The sequence below is a fragment of the Enhydra lutris genome, unplaced genomic scaffold (genome assembly GCF_002288905.1).
Source record: "Enhydra lutris kenyoni isolate GAN:26980312 unplaced genomic scaffold, ASM228890v2 scaffoldscaffold4, whole genome shotgun sequence".
NCBI classification, from domain to species: Eukaryota; Metazoa; Chordata; class Mammalia; order Carnivora; family Mustelidae; genus Enhydra; species Enhydra lutris.
The window spans coordinates 34,294,552-34,307,241 of NW_019154088.1; the positions used below are offsets into that span (position 1 = coordinate 34,294,552).

Consider the following 12,690-nt stretch of genomic DNA (forward strand, 5'->3'; position numbering starts at 1 on the left):
CCTTAATTTGGATTTTACCCTGTAGAAATGGGTAGAACTTGAAATGGTTTCTGTCATTAAATTCTAAATTGAGGGGCGCCTGGGTGGCTCAGTGGATTAAGCCTCTGCCTTCAGCTCAGGTCATGATCTGAGGCTCAGGGATTGAGCCTCTCATCGGGCTTTCTGCTCAGCAGGGAGCCTGCTTCCCCCTCTCTCTCTGCCTGCCTCTCTGCCTACTTGTGATCTCTGTGTGTGTGTGTCAAATAAATAAATAAAAATCTTAAAAAAAATTTCTAAATCGAACTTTAATGTAATTATGCCAGGATACTCTTACCATTCTCCTTCAAATGTCTTGGCCCTGGTTGGAGAAATAAATGCTGTACAATCCACCACATTCTATAAAATATTTCAATAGCAAATTGCCACTGCAAGAAGAATCTCTGTCTTCTAAAAAGAGGTTAAAACACAGTTTTTAGATTTGTCTGCAAATTAAGTTTCCTTATTTGCAAAGTGGGGATAATAATAGTACCTACCTCAGGACTATTAAACTGAGAACTAAACTCACCATGACTAATGTAAAGAGCTTACCAGGGGACCTAATACAGAGTAAAAGTAGTCAATGATTTATTATGATTATGATATTTATTGAGTCTTCCCTGCCTATTTTACCTATCATTGAGAAATATAACATTTAGTTGAGTCACATATGTATTTTTCATTGAAAACTGAAGTTAAGGGGACCTGGGTGGCCCTGTTGTTGGTTATGTGTCTGCCTTTGGTTCCGGTCATAATCCCAGGGTCCTGGGATCTGTCCCCTACTGGGCTCCCTGCTCAGCAAGGAGTCTGCTTCTCCTTCTGCCCCTGACCCCTGCTCGTGCTCTCTCTCTTGCAAAAATAAATAAATAAAATCTTAGAAAAGGAAACTGAAGTTAAATCAAGCCTGGTGGCTTCCATCTGCATGCTGTATGTAGTAAAAAATGAATGCAAAACACCACCAAATGAAAATGTCAAGATAAAACTTGACATTGGTTTGCAACTTGGTTGCAAATGTTTCAAGAACGACTTAAAGATTTTTGTGCAACATGCTGCAAATTATCGACCGTAGTTACTAATTAAATATAATAGGTTATTAGCGGTAATAAATGTCCTTAGGTAAAAGAGAAATTCTCCAGTTCCTCCAGGCTCAACGAGGAGGAACACCCTCAGGCAAAAGACCTTTTCACATCTGACAGTAACATCTTGGATAGCCAGGGAGCTCGGGCAATCACTTGGCGGGAAAAGAATAAATACAGACCAAATTCACACAATCTGTTTCTGTTTAGTTTATAAACTGCGATCGAGTCTGTCAGGTGTTGTGCCTTGTGGGACTTGAAGTCCACAAGCAAGAAGTAACCGGGGTTGTTGCAGCTTGGAAGGCGGCAGCCCCTGCAGGTTTGAGTAGTAAGGACTACGACTACCAACACGCATTGCAAGGCCGCGCGGTAATTACGGGCAACCAACCACCCCCGAGCAGGGCAAGCCCCACCCACCCGGCTCGAAGGACTGCCTCCACCAATGGCAGAGCTCCCAGCGTAGAGCCTGCGGGTTAGGTTGTGAGGCTCCGGCCGGGGGCGGGGAGGAGCTGAGGGGGTTCAGAACGCGCTCGGCCGCTGGGTGGGTCGGGGCGTTTGGCGCGCCCTTCATTGAAGTGGCGGTGGCTGGGCTGGGCGCCGGGAGTGGGAAGCGACGGCGCGGCTGGAAAATGCCAGTCCATTCCCGAGGGGATAAGAAGGAGACAAACCATCACGATGAGATGGAGGTGGACTACGCTGAAAACGAGGGGAGCAGCTCGGAGGACGAGGACACGGAAAGCTCGTCGGTCTCCGAGGATGGAGATAGCTCAGGTGTGCAACCCTCTGGGGCCGGGACCCTGAGCCCTCGCGCTGGGCTCACGACAGGCCGCTCTCCGCACGCCGGGCTGCTGCGTCCTGCTGGGAGAACGGGGCGGGGAGAGAGGGAAGGGGCGGAGACTGGCTCCCGGCCCTCGGCAGCACCCGGACTCGTCGTGGGGCGCTGCCTGGCTCCAGGAGGGTCCCTGCTGGCGGGGCGGGACCGGGCGCGGGCCTGGGCTTGCCCAGCTCCGGGACGCTGTGCTGTCCTGTTCGCCGTCGGACCCGCCCCGGGACCTCCGGGCAGTGCCGGGGGCTGTGGACCAAAGCCGGGAATACCCCGCAGCTTTTTGGGAGACCTTGGAAATGCCTTTTGGCCCCTGACCACCGACTTCTTTTCTTATTTTTATCTTTCCAGCCCTTCTCAACATGGGCGGGTTGTCAGGGCCGAGGTTAGTTAGATTTGAGCCTGCTCTTGGCTGCTTTAGAATTTGTTAATCTCAGTTTCCGAGTCAGCCTGTCAGTCAGCACTTGTCATCAGTGCTCCTGCGGGGGCTGGCTTGGAGCTGTCCCATTTACGGCATCTGCCTGAACTTTGCAAGACTGAGAAGAGCCCAAGACCAGGGGTGATTTTGGGTCTTCATATGCTTTTAAATTGGTTGATTTGGGGCAGCTCTGAAATTTTCCAAATCTTTTCTTCCCTGCAATCTTTAATAATTTTGGGCTTTTTCAGGTTTTTGGGGTCGGAAGGCCGACTAACATCATGAGTCAATTTTGCAAACATTTAGGATGGTTATTAAAAAAAGAAATGGAATATGTGGTTGCCTGGGTTCTTTTTCTTTTTTCCATGTGATGAGGATGAAACTTAAACTTCTTTGTCTTGGCCTGATTTTGGTCATGTAAAGCGAGGATTTGATGACAGTCTGTTAATGCCCTGACACCCTCTTTTTCAGGTTTCTCTTTCAAAGCAAATCTCCATGGAAGTATGTAATTTCAATCAATAAGTTAGTCATTCCCCAAATAGGCATTTATGAGTGATTTCCTTGAGCTGCACTGGGCACCACTCAGTGTTGAGGTATAAAAAAATAGTTATGATCTGATTTCAATTAAACAGCTGTCATAAATCAGTACTTGATACTCAAACTACTAAATGAATACTTAACTGTAAACAATGCTATAGTATTTCATTTTTTAAAAATATTTATTTATATGACAGAGAGAGAGAGAGATCACAAGTAGGCAGAAAGGCAGGCAGAGAAAGTGGGGGGGGGGGAGCAGGCTTCCTGCTGAGCAGAGAGCTCGATGCGGGGCTCGATCCCAGGACCCTGAGATCATGACCTGAGTCGAAGGCAGAGGGTTAACCCACTGAGCCACCCAGGCGCCCTGCTATAGTATTTCAGAGGCAGAGGAAATCTTTCAGAATAGGGTGGTCAGCAATGGCTAGTTGAAAAAAGTGGGATTATTTTAATTAACTTGAAGAATGGCTAGAATTTGGGTTGGGGTCGTATGTTGGATTTGGAGGAATATAAGAAAAAGTGCCAGAGCTAGAGGTTTGTTTTTTTGTTTTTTTAGATTTTTTTATTTATTTATTTGACAGACAGAGATCACAAGCAGGCAGAGAGGCAGGCAGAGAGACAGGGGAAGCAGGCTCCCTGCTGAGCAGAGAGCCCGATGCGGGACTCGATCCTGGGACTCCGAGATCATGACCCGAGTCGAAGGCAGCGGCTTAACCCACTGAGCCACCCAGGCGCCCCCAGAGCTAGAGTTTAAGGCTTATTCAAAAGAGTGAGAAACCAGTTTTGGTGGGAGAAGGATTTGAGCTGGAAAAGAAAAAGAAGATATAGATGTGAAAGATTTTGAAGAAAAGCACAGAAGCGGATTGATATATGCAAGTTTAGGAATGAAGGTAAAAGAGGAAAACCTCAGATACAAGGAGAATGGTAATAGCATGCATAGAAATAGAAAAGTGAAAGATTTGAGATGAAGACGAAAGTTAGAGTATTTCAGACATGTTGCTTTTGAGGTGATGGTGGTATATTTAAGTCAATGTCAACTGACAGATGGAAATGTGGCATTGGAACCTGCCTGGGATAGGAAGCATAATTTGGAGGTTACCTGCCTAGCCATCAAAGTAGGTGAGATTTCAAAAGTAAGCAACGAGAACATAACATCTAGGGTGTACGTGAATACATTTTCTAGATCTGTAAAACACTTGATCTTCAAGTGTTCTTTGTTTTTTTTGATGGGATCTAGGATCTCACAAAATGACATTTATTTGTTAAAATTCTCCCTAATTTTTATGCTTTTGTGATCATTGATTTTTTAAAAAATATTTTATTTATTTATCTGACAGACAGAGATCACAAATAGGCAGAAAGGCAGGTAGAAAGAGAGAGGGTGAAACAGGCTCCCAGCTGAGCAGAGAGCCTGATGCGAAGGGAGTCTTGATCCCAGGACCCTGAGATCATGACCTGAGTGGAAGGCAGAGGCTTAACCCACTGAGCTACCCAAGTGCCCTGATTTTCCATTGATTTTTATTCCATCCCAGAAAATAATGGACAACTTAATTTTGAAGAATGTAATAATAATTTGAGCTACAAAAGTCAATTTTTTTTGAAGTCAAGTTTTTTAAATGCAAAGACATTATTTAAATAAATTATGCGGTTTGCTTCTTGTGAAAGCATTTCTTTTCTGCCATTTCTTTTATGTTAAACTTCCATAGTTTTATTCTTCCCAAACCTTGGTACTAAGCAGGTCCTGAAGCTATAAAACAAAACAAAACACTCTATAATCCAGAGATACTGGGAAGTGAGTCATCTTGAGGGACCAAGTTTTAAATAGCCAAAGAGTAAGCTATTAAGAGCCAGAAATAATTTTAATCTGTTTTAGAAAGTTAAAAAAAAAAAAATGAACCCTATAGTTTCTTGCTGTATGATAACTGCACACAATTTAACTCTTTCTCATAGTTTGACGTTTATTTGATGCAGATCAAGAGGCAGATCATCTTGTGCTTCACTTATTTTGAAGTGTTGAATATATGTGATGTAAAAATAGAAGATATGGAAAATAGGAGAGAGCTGGTAATTAACAGTTGCTTTCTTTCAAAAGTTTGCTTGTTTTTCTCTTCATATTCCTTTTTCTCATTTACTGACAGTAATTTGGGGAGAGGGAACAATGAGAATATGAGTAGGAGACCAAGATATCTTGTGGTAAACACAATGAGATTAGTTTTCTTTTTACGTGACCGGCAAGTCAGTCACATAAGCAGTTCTGAAAGAAGAATTCCAAAAGTGTTTTTGAGCAGTATCCTTTCATGGACATAACCATTTTGGTGCTTAAGTTCTGTTGAGTTGTTGGAAAATAAACCAAAAGTGGATTAATTTTTTTTAAAGATTTTATTTATTTATTTGACAGAGAGAGATCACAAGTAGGCAGAGAGGCAGGCAGAGAGAGAGAGAGAGGAAGAAGCAGGCTCCCCGCCAAGCAGAGAGCCGGATGCGGAACTCGATCCCAGGACCCTGAGATCATGATCTGAGCTGAAGGCAGAGGCTTAACCCACTGAGCCACCCAGGTGCCCCCAAAAGTGGATTAATTACTTCATATAGTATAGCTTGATGTCAGCCCTTTAAGCTTTAATTCTCTTTTATATTTTAGGTTAAAGTCTGTAGTGCAAATTATTTTGGTTAAATACTTATTTTCTCTTAAGGCTGAATATAGGCCTTGCATATCTAATTTCATATTATAGTTTGGTATGTGTGGTTTTTTTTTTTTTACTATTTTCATTAATATTCAGATAATTTGGAACATAAAATTAATTTTTTCTTTGCTATTTGCCTTTTATTAACAGAAATGGATGACGAAGACTGCGAAAGAAGAAGAATGGAATGTTTAGATGAAATGTCCAATCTAGAAAAACAGTTTACCGATCTCAAGGATCAGTAAGTAGTGATGTCAGAAGGTCATTGTCACTGAATCTCAATCATGTCACTTGTATATTAGCACAAGAGAAATTCTATTCACTCTGAAGTATTTTCCTTTTTGTATTTTATGGGACTGACCGATCTGAAAGAGGCTTCAATTGTGGTTTGCCTCCTGAAGACCTCATTAACTCAACTGAGGATTTTGAGGCAGGTTTTTTGGGGGGGGGGGGGCTATAACATTTCTATATGGATGTTGGTATTAAAATGTTTTCCCTGGCTTGTTGCACTCTTGGTTCTAATCTGCTTCATTCATTTCTTTGTTAGGTAATTGGATAAAGACAGCATTTTTAGAATTTTTTTTTTTTTTTTTTTTTTTTTTTTTAGAATTTTAGAATAAGAAAATATTTCCCAAGAATGGTATAGTGCTTTTTGTTTATATCAACATTGGATAGTACATACATGTTTTCACATTATTTAGTTTGCTCCTTGCAGCAACTCTGTAAGGTTGGAAGATAGCCTTATCTTCATTTTACCTGTGAGAAAATTAATGCTCAGAGGAATGAAGTGATTTGCCCACAGTTCATCAGAAAATGATAAACTAAGCCAGGCCTTCTGCCTCCTAGTACTATGGCGTTCCTTCCACTAAGGCATATTACTTTGGAGGAAATATAGTGGAGTAGAAAAAGCATAGCCTCTGAATCCAGGCTTTCTTTACAGATTAAAAAGGTATAATAGTAGCTTTTTTATTGTTAACTGTAAGGATTTTATAAGCAGTATGTGAAATTCTTAGTCTTGGCTGGTGCACAGTGGGTGCTTATTAGATACTCTTTTCTACCCCTTCTTCATAATACCTGAACTCTTATGAGCAGTTGCTTACACAAGAATGGGCCCCAGTGATTTGAGAAAACAGAATAGATGCAGATGCAGATTAAAAAAAAAGTCTTAAGGGTGAGCTTTTACTTTGAAACTTGCTGGCAGAGTCATGGGGCATAACAACTTATTAGGAATTGTAAATGCAAGAAACTTCTGAGAATATGGACACCCTAATTCATTTAGAAGCTGACTCTTCATGAATTCTTCATAATTTTGCTACTCTGTTCTCTTGCGTTTTCCCTAGAGAGGCCCAAAGAAATGAAAACATGCTTAATATCTGGAATTGCCAGACTAAAAGGGGACAGATTTGTTTACTAAATGAATCCTGCTGTTTATGCCATTTCTGGTCTTAACTTTCATTGGTATGAGAGGTGAATATATAAATGTGTCAAGCTAGTGCAACAAATTAATATAACTAATCCAAAGTTTAAAATTTTTTGCTCGAAAAAACATGGTATCTTTTTTTATTCTAAAGATTTACATTATTAATTTTATTTATTTATTTACTTTTTAAAAGATACATTATTAATTTTAAATTAAAATTAGTTTGGATCCTCAGAGGATCCATTATTTGGGCAGCATGGAGAGTTCATCCAGGATCATTCTGAAAAAAAGGAAGCAAATTTGTGTTTTTGTATTTTAGTATAGGTAAGCCATGAATGAATAATTCTCATACAATTAATTAAGATATACCTATTGAACTTTTAAAATATATTTTATGGTTTTCCAAGAAATGAAGAGTACTGTATAGTTCTAGTATAAGATATTACCAAGGAACACTTTGCAGCTAGTCACTCTTTTTTTTTTTTTAAAGATTTTATTTATTTATTTGACAGAGAGAGATCACAAGTAGACAGGGAGAGAGAGAGAGAGAGAGAGAGAGAGAGGAGGAAGCAGGCTCTCCGCCGAGCAGAGAGCCCGATGCGGGACTCTATCCCAGGACTTTGGGATCATGACCTGAGCTGAAGGCAGAGGCTTAACCCACTGAGCCACCCAGGCGCCCAGCTAGTCACTCTTTAAGCCTAATCTTATTCATCTTGGGGCTGGCAGTTGCCTAGATTTTTGCTTTTTCATGGCTCATTATGACCACAAGCCAGGTCCCCCACCAGCTTCATTCATCTCAGAAAGTATTAAAAGTAGACCCATTACCACTATTAATAGGATTATTTCTCAAGGAATTGGTATTCAGAAATATATTTTAGAAATAATCTTTGCACTAAGTTTATAATTATCTTATTTTTTCATCTGCCTCAATGCTATTTTTATCCTGTTATACTGTGTATCTCTGTAAGCTGTCTCAAATCCTCTTTTCGAAGAGGTGGGAAATATAATAATAATAGAACAACAACAACAAGAAGTTATCCTGCTTCAACAACAAGTTATCCTGCTTCTCCGTTTCTAGCGCTCTTTTCATAGGGCAAAAATACACCATTTGCAGTTTGTATACGGTGGAATTCTCCCACCTTGTTAAAAAGATGGAGGAACTTAAACCACCTGAGTGTCCACTTATTTCAATGTCTGTAGCCAATAAACATGAATTGGGATTCTACTCTGAATAGTATTGTGGATGTTGGTGAGGAACTCATGATTCTTGCCTTTGATGAGTTAGTATCTGAATTTCAAGGTTGTTGAAATCATGCTGATATTGAGGAATCTCTTCTTTTAAAAGTGTAGTTAACTGTTATTAATTCACATATCCTGTTCATTTAAGCTGCTGTTCACCTATTAGAGATACCTTATCAATATTTTAAATTTGATGATTTTTAGGTTCATTCTTCATTTGCATGAAATTTTTAGCATTTTGCTAAAGTTGTATTTATGATTTCAAAAACTATAAGTATCATGTTGTAGTTTTACACATTCATTTATCATTGTATCTTGAGTTTTAGAAAAATTTAACACAGATATGAAAATGTATTATTGGCAGTTAACTCAGATAATTTTTCCTTTTTTTGTTAAAAAAATTTATTGTATTAACACCCAAACTTGCTCAATTTCTTCAGAATCATCATATAAATCTTTACGCTAATTATCAGTTATGAACACCAATATTGATTATCTTGTGTTTTTTTTAAGGTTTCTATTTTAATTCCAGTTAATGTACAGTGTTTTATTAATTTCAGGTGTACAATGTAGTGATTCAACAATTGCATAATCACTTGGTGCTCATCACAATGAGTGCATCTGTTAATCCCGATCACCTATTTAACCCATTTCCATCCCCCTCCCTAATTGTCTTAATTGTATTGGTTTATATCTTCAAGAAGAAGAGAATTTTAATATAAAAGTCAGGTACTGTAATGTTTTCAAAAGCCAACTGCTAATTATACTAACACCTACAAGCATAATCAGTGGTTTCTTTCAGCAGTTACTACATGCCTTCCTTATGACACATTCTTCACCTATGAGAATGTAATGAATGGCAAAAAAAAGAGTTTACAAAATGATCCTGAATTGTGTTTTGTTTTGAGAGAGAGAGAGTGTTTGCACGAGCAGGGGTAGGAAGAAGGAGAGAGAGAATCTTAAGCAGGATCGGTCTCACAACCTCAAGATCATGACCTGAGTGGAAATCAAGAGTAGGGTGCTTTACTGACTGAGCCACCCGGATGCCTCAGTGATCTCAAATTGTCAATCTGTTTTGAAATTTTTAGCATAACTTTAAAATGCCACAAAGCCAGGATTAAAAGTGCCTTTCATAGAGAAGGAAAATGTAAACATCTTCCTGTTAAAGAGTTCCATCCTGCAGGATTATTGCCACAAACAATGAGTAGTCTCAGGTACTCAGTCATTGATAATCAAGGTAAAGTTATGAGTGTGACAGCCGGCAAACTAGAGTATTTGTATGTAAATTCATAAATACAACAACAGGGGTCTCCTACCAGAGTTCATTTTCCCAATCACTGAGCAATACCTTTTGTTCTAGTTTCTTGATTTCCAGTCCAGACAAACTGTTATGCAGATCACAAGTTCTGTAGCCTTTGGTTTTTACCTCCATCACTTTCTTTCTTCTTTGTAAAAACCATGTAGGCCGAATAGAACACAGACTCCTTTTCAGGAACAATGAGAGAAACCAGGGAATTAACTATTTTGACAATGAGTAATATCTCTACCTAAATTATTCAAAATGATATCTTTGTTTCTTTTAAGCTCAGTGTTTAAATAAATTTTTTGCCTAGAACTGATTTATTGTCCTGCAGTTAAAACAAAACCAGAAATCTAGAGTGTAAAAAAAGTAGTATCTTAATTGTATTTTTGTACTGTGAATTAATCATTAAAGAATGATATATCAAAAAAAAAGAGAAAAATACCTACTTTGTGATTACATGCATAAAGTCAAATAATGTAACTGAGTTTTTCACTTGAGATTAAGACAAAAATACATTTGTTAGGTTATTAGAATATGAATGATACTAGGAAGAGAGAATGTATAGAAATGGTAAATTGTTAGCCTTTGTTGGGCTTTTAAAATTAATATTTTAATTTTTGCTTTGTTAAGACTTTATAAAGAACGATTAAGTCAGGTGGATGCAAAACTACAAGAAGTCATAGCTGGAAAAGCACCAGAATATTTGGAACCACTGGCAACTTTACAAGAAAATATGCAAATTCGTACAAAGGTAGCAGGTAGGAAAGTGAAACATCTTTTCCATACAGTAGAATACGAACTCTTCACTAGACTTGAAAGGTATTTGTCAAGTGAGTGTTTCTTGTTAATGAAATCACAAATATATTTACAGTGAACAGAGTATTTCAGTCAATCAGCCCACAATTATTTAACAAATACCTCTTGCTTTCCTCTGTTACTGTGGGGGGATCAAAAAAAAAAAAAAATCCTCAGATTGCTCTCAATGTTGTTGAGAAGATACTTCCACATGTAAAACAATTAGAAACATGACACTTTTATTAAGAGCAATTGTTACTATTTCAGTTTAATTTCTTGTTAGATAAATTGAGATTCAATTTAAGTATTCAGTCTTCGGTTTGTAATTGGGATCCAGCCTCAGAATTGTGTCCTAGCACTCATGACAAGGGATATATCTATTTGAAGATCACTTATGATTTTTCATAATTAGGCTAAAACTGTATTTTAACTAATGAAAATGCTGATTTTTTTTCTTTTTGGGGGACACTAACTGATCCTCCTGCACCTATTATGTAATGCCTAAGGCATTCTTTATTATAAGTTCTTTTTGTACTAAATCTACCTTAAGCCAAATTTTATTCTTGAATGCTTAATATTAAATACGTAGATGATGTGATACTTGCTATTTTTGCATACTGGGTTAGCACACCCTGAAAAGGAAATAAGTCCTTAATTTTCTTTGACAGTCTAAAAGAAATGAGTGAGACTTACTGGATATTTAGGAAATACTACTTGAGTCACTCACTTTTTTACTGTGTGGCCTCATTTATTTTTTGATTGTACAAAGAATAGTGTGTTGTGTGAATGTATAGCTAATGGCCTAGTTCCAGATATCTGTCCCATGCCTTTACCATACAATGCAAGAAAGGACTACATTTCTAGGGTCACCTGTGGCATGGAGTTTGGTATATATATCTGAAGCTCTGTGTTTGTTGTTTTTTGACGTATTTGCATGGCCATGTTGCCTATTTTATACTACTGTCTTGGTAGCTTTAAGTAACCTCTCTTGAGCATCCATTCTCTAGATAAGGCTCTGTCAGGAGCACTCAAACATCATATCAGTTTATGCATTTTGTTGTTATCAGTTTATACATTTAATCTTCTTGGAACCTTTGGACTCTGAAAATAAATAATAGTTAAAAAATAGTGGTTTTGTTGGTTATGGTATCCACTTACTACTTTTAGAAAATATGATTAATGAAACCAGAGTTTATTGACTATTTCCATTATGAGTCCTGAGGGATTACTTTTCACAGGAAATTCAAGTTTTATTTTCATTTTGATTCATTCTCTATCAAATACTTTAGGAGTGCTCTTCAGAAGAATGAAGTAAGAACTAAAATTTGCAGTGCAGTTTCTTCCTAGTTCTTAAATTCTTAGTTCTCCAGTCTGCTTTGATATATATTTTAACTGAGCCTTTTTTAGTTTTTAAAGATAAAGCTAGAATCATTTGTCAGTTTCTTCCTGATTCATCTTATAAAATATAGTTAGAATTCCTGTAGGGAAGTGAACATGAATCTCATTACTGATGACATAATCAGAGTGATTGTGTTTGGTTGCAGGAATCTATAGAGAGCTCTGCTTAGAATCTGTAAAGAACAAATATGAATGTGAAATTCAAGCCTCTCGCCAACATTGTGAGGTACTGTTATTTTACTTAACTTTTAAGCTAATTTCAACTCTTTAAGTCTTTTTCTGAGTGCAGTAATTAAAAAAGTAAATAAAATAAATGAACAAAATTAAATTGTACTTTAGCTTAACACTTGTGAATTTTCTTTTTTAAATATAGCTGTAGTGGAAGCTCTATTGGAAATAGGACCCAAAGAAGGGACAATAGAAAAGTAATAAGATAATTTTAGTTTTGCACCTGTTACCTCAAAAAGACTTTGTAATAATCATGTCATTTGGCATTGCTGAAAATATTAGTGCAATTAGTTTAATATTCAAGTTAAGACTCAAAAAATCTAGTGGTATATTTAGAATGTTGGGCTTATTATTAATCTGGCTCTCCAGATCTGTTTCCACATCTCAGGGCAGAATTCTCTATGGTGAAAAACAGATGTATTTTTCTCCATGTTCTCTTTCTTTGAATAGTGTTTTTAAAACCCACTGTTGATTTTGCAGATAACTTTTCATATAACCTAGACAAGATCATAAGAAAAATAAGAGATTAATGATTCTTATCTTAATTTGCTATTTTACTATATCTGTAAATTATTAAAATACGAGGAGTAGATAGATATAAAAATGATGGAATATGTTGTTTCATTTTCTTGATTACTACTGAGATGAAACAACTTTTTGATGTTTATTGGCTGCTTGGATTTGTCTTCCTAAGAAGTGCCTATTTAACTCTTTTGCCTTTATGTTGGGCTTTTAGTGTTTTTCTCATTGACTGAAGAGGCAG

The 12,690-nt window shown here is 37.6% G+C and overlaps 1 protein-coding gene across 2 annotated transcripts in view; it reads left to right on the forward strand.

The window, feature by feature from the left end:
- The first annotated feature begins 1,610 nt into the window (after nt 1–1,610).
- LOC111160486 (breast cancer metastasis-suppressor 1 like) overlaps nt 1,611–12,690 on the forward strand; it is a 33,239-nt gene continuing 22,159 nt past the window's right edge. For both annotated transcript variants that reach the window (XM_022523641.1, XM_022523635.1), the window contains exons 1-4: nt 1,611–1,862; nt 5,695–5,785; nt 10,137–10,264; nt 11,846–11,925. In XM_022523641.1, the coding sequence (XP_022379349.1) occupies nt 1,721–1,862; nt 5,695–5,785; nt 10,137–10,264; nt 11,846–11,925 (441 nt within the window). In that variant the 5' untranslated portion in view covers nt 1,611–1,720. The remainder of the gene's footprint in view (nt 1,863–5,694; nt 5,786–10,136; nt 10,265–11,845; nt 11,926–12,690) is intronic.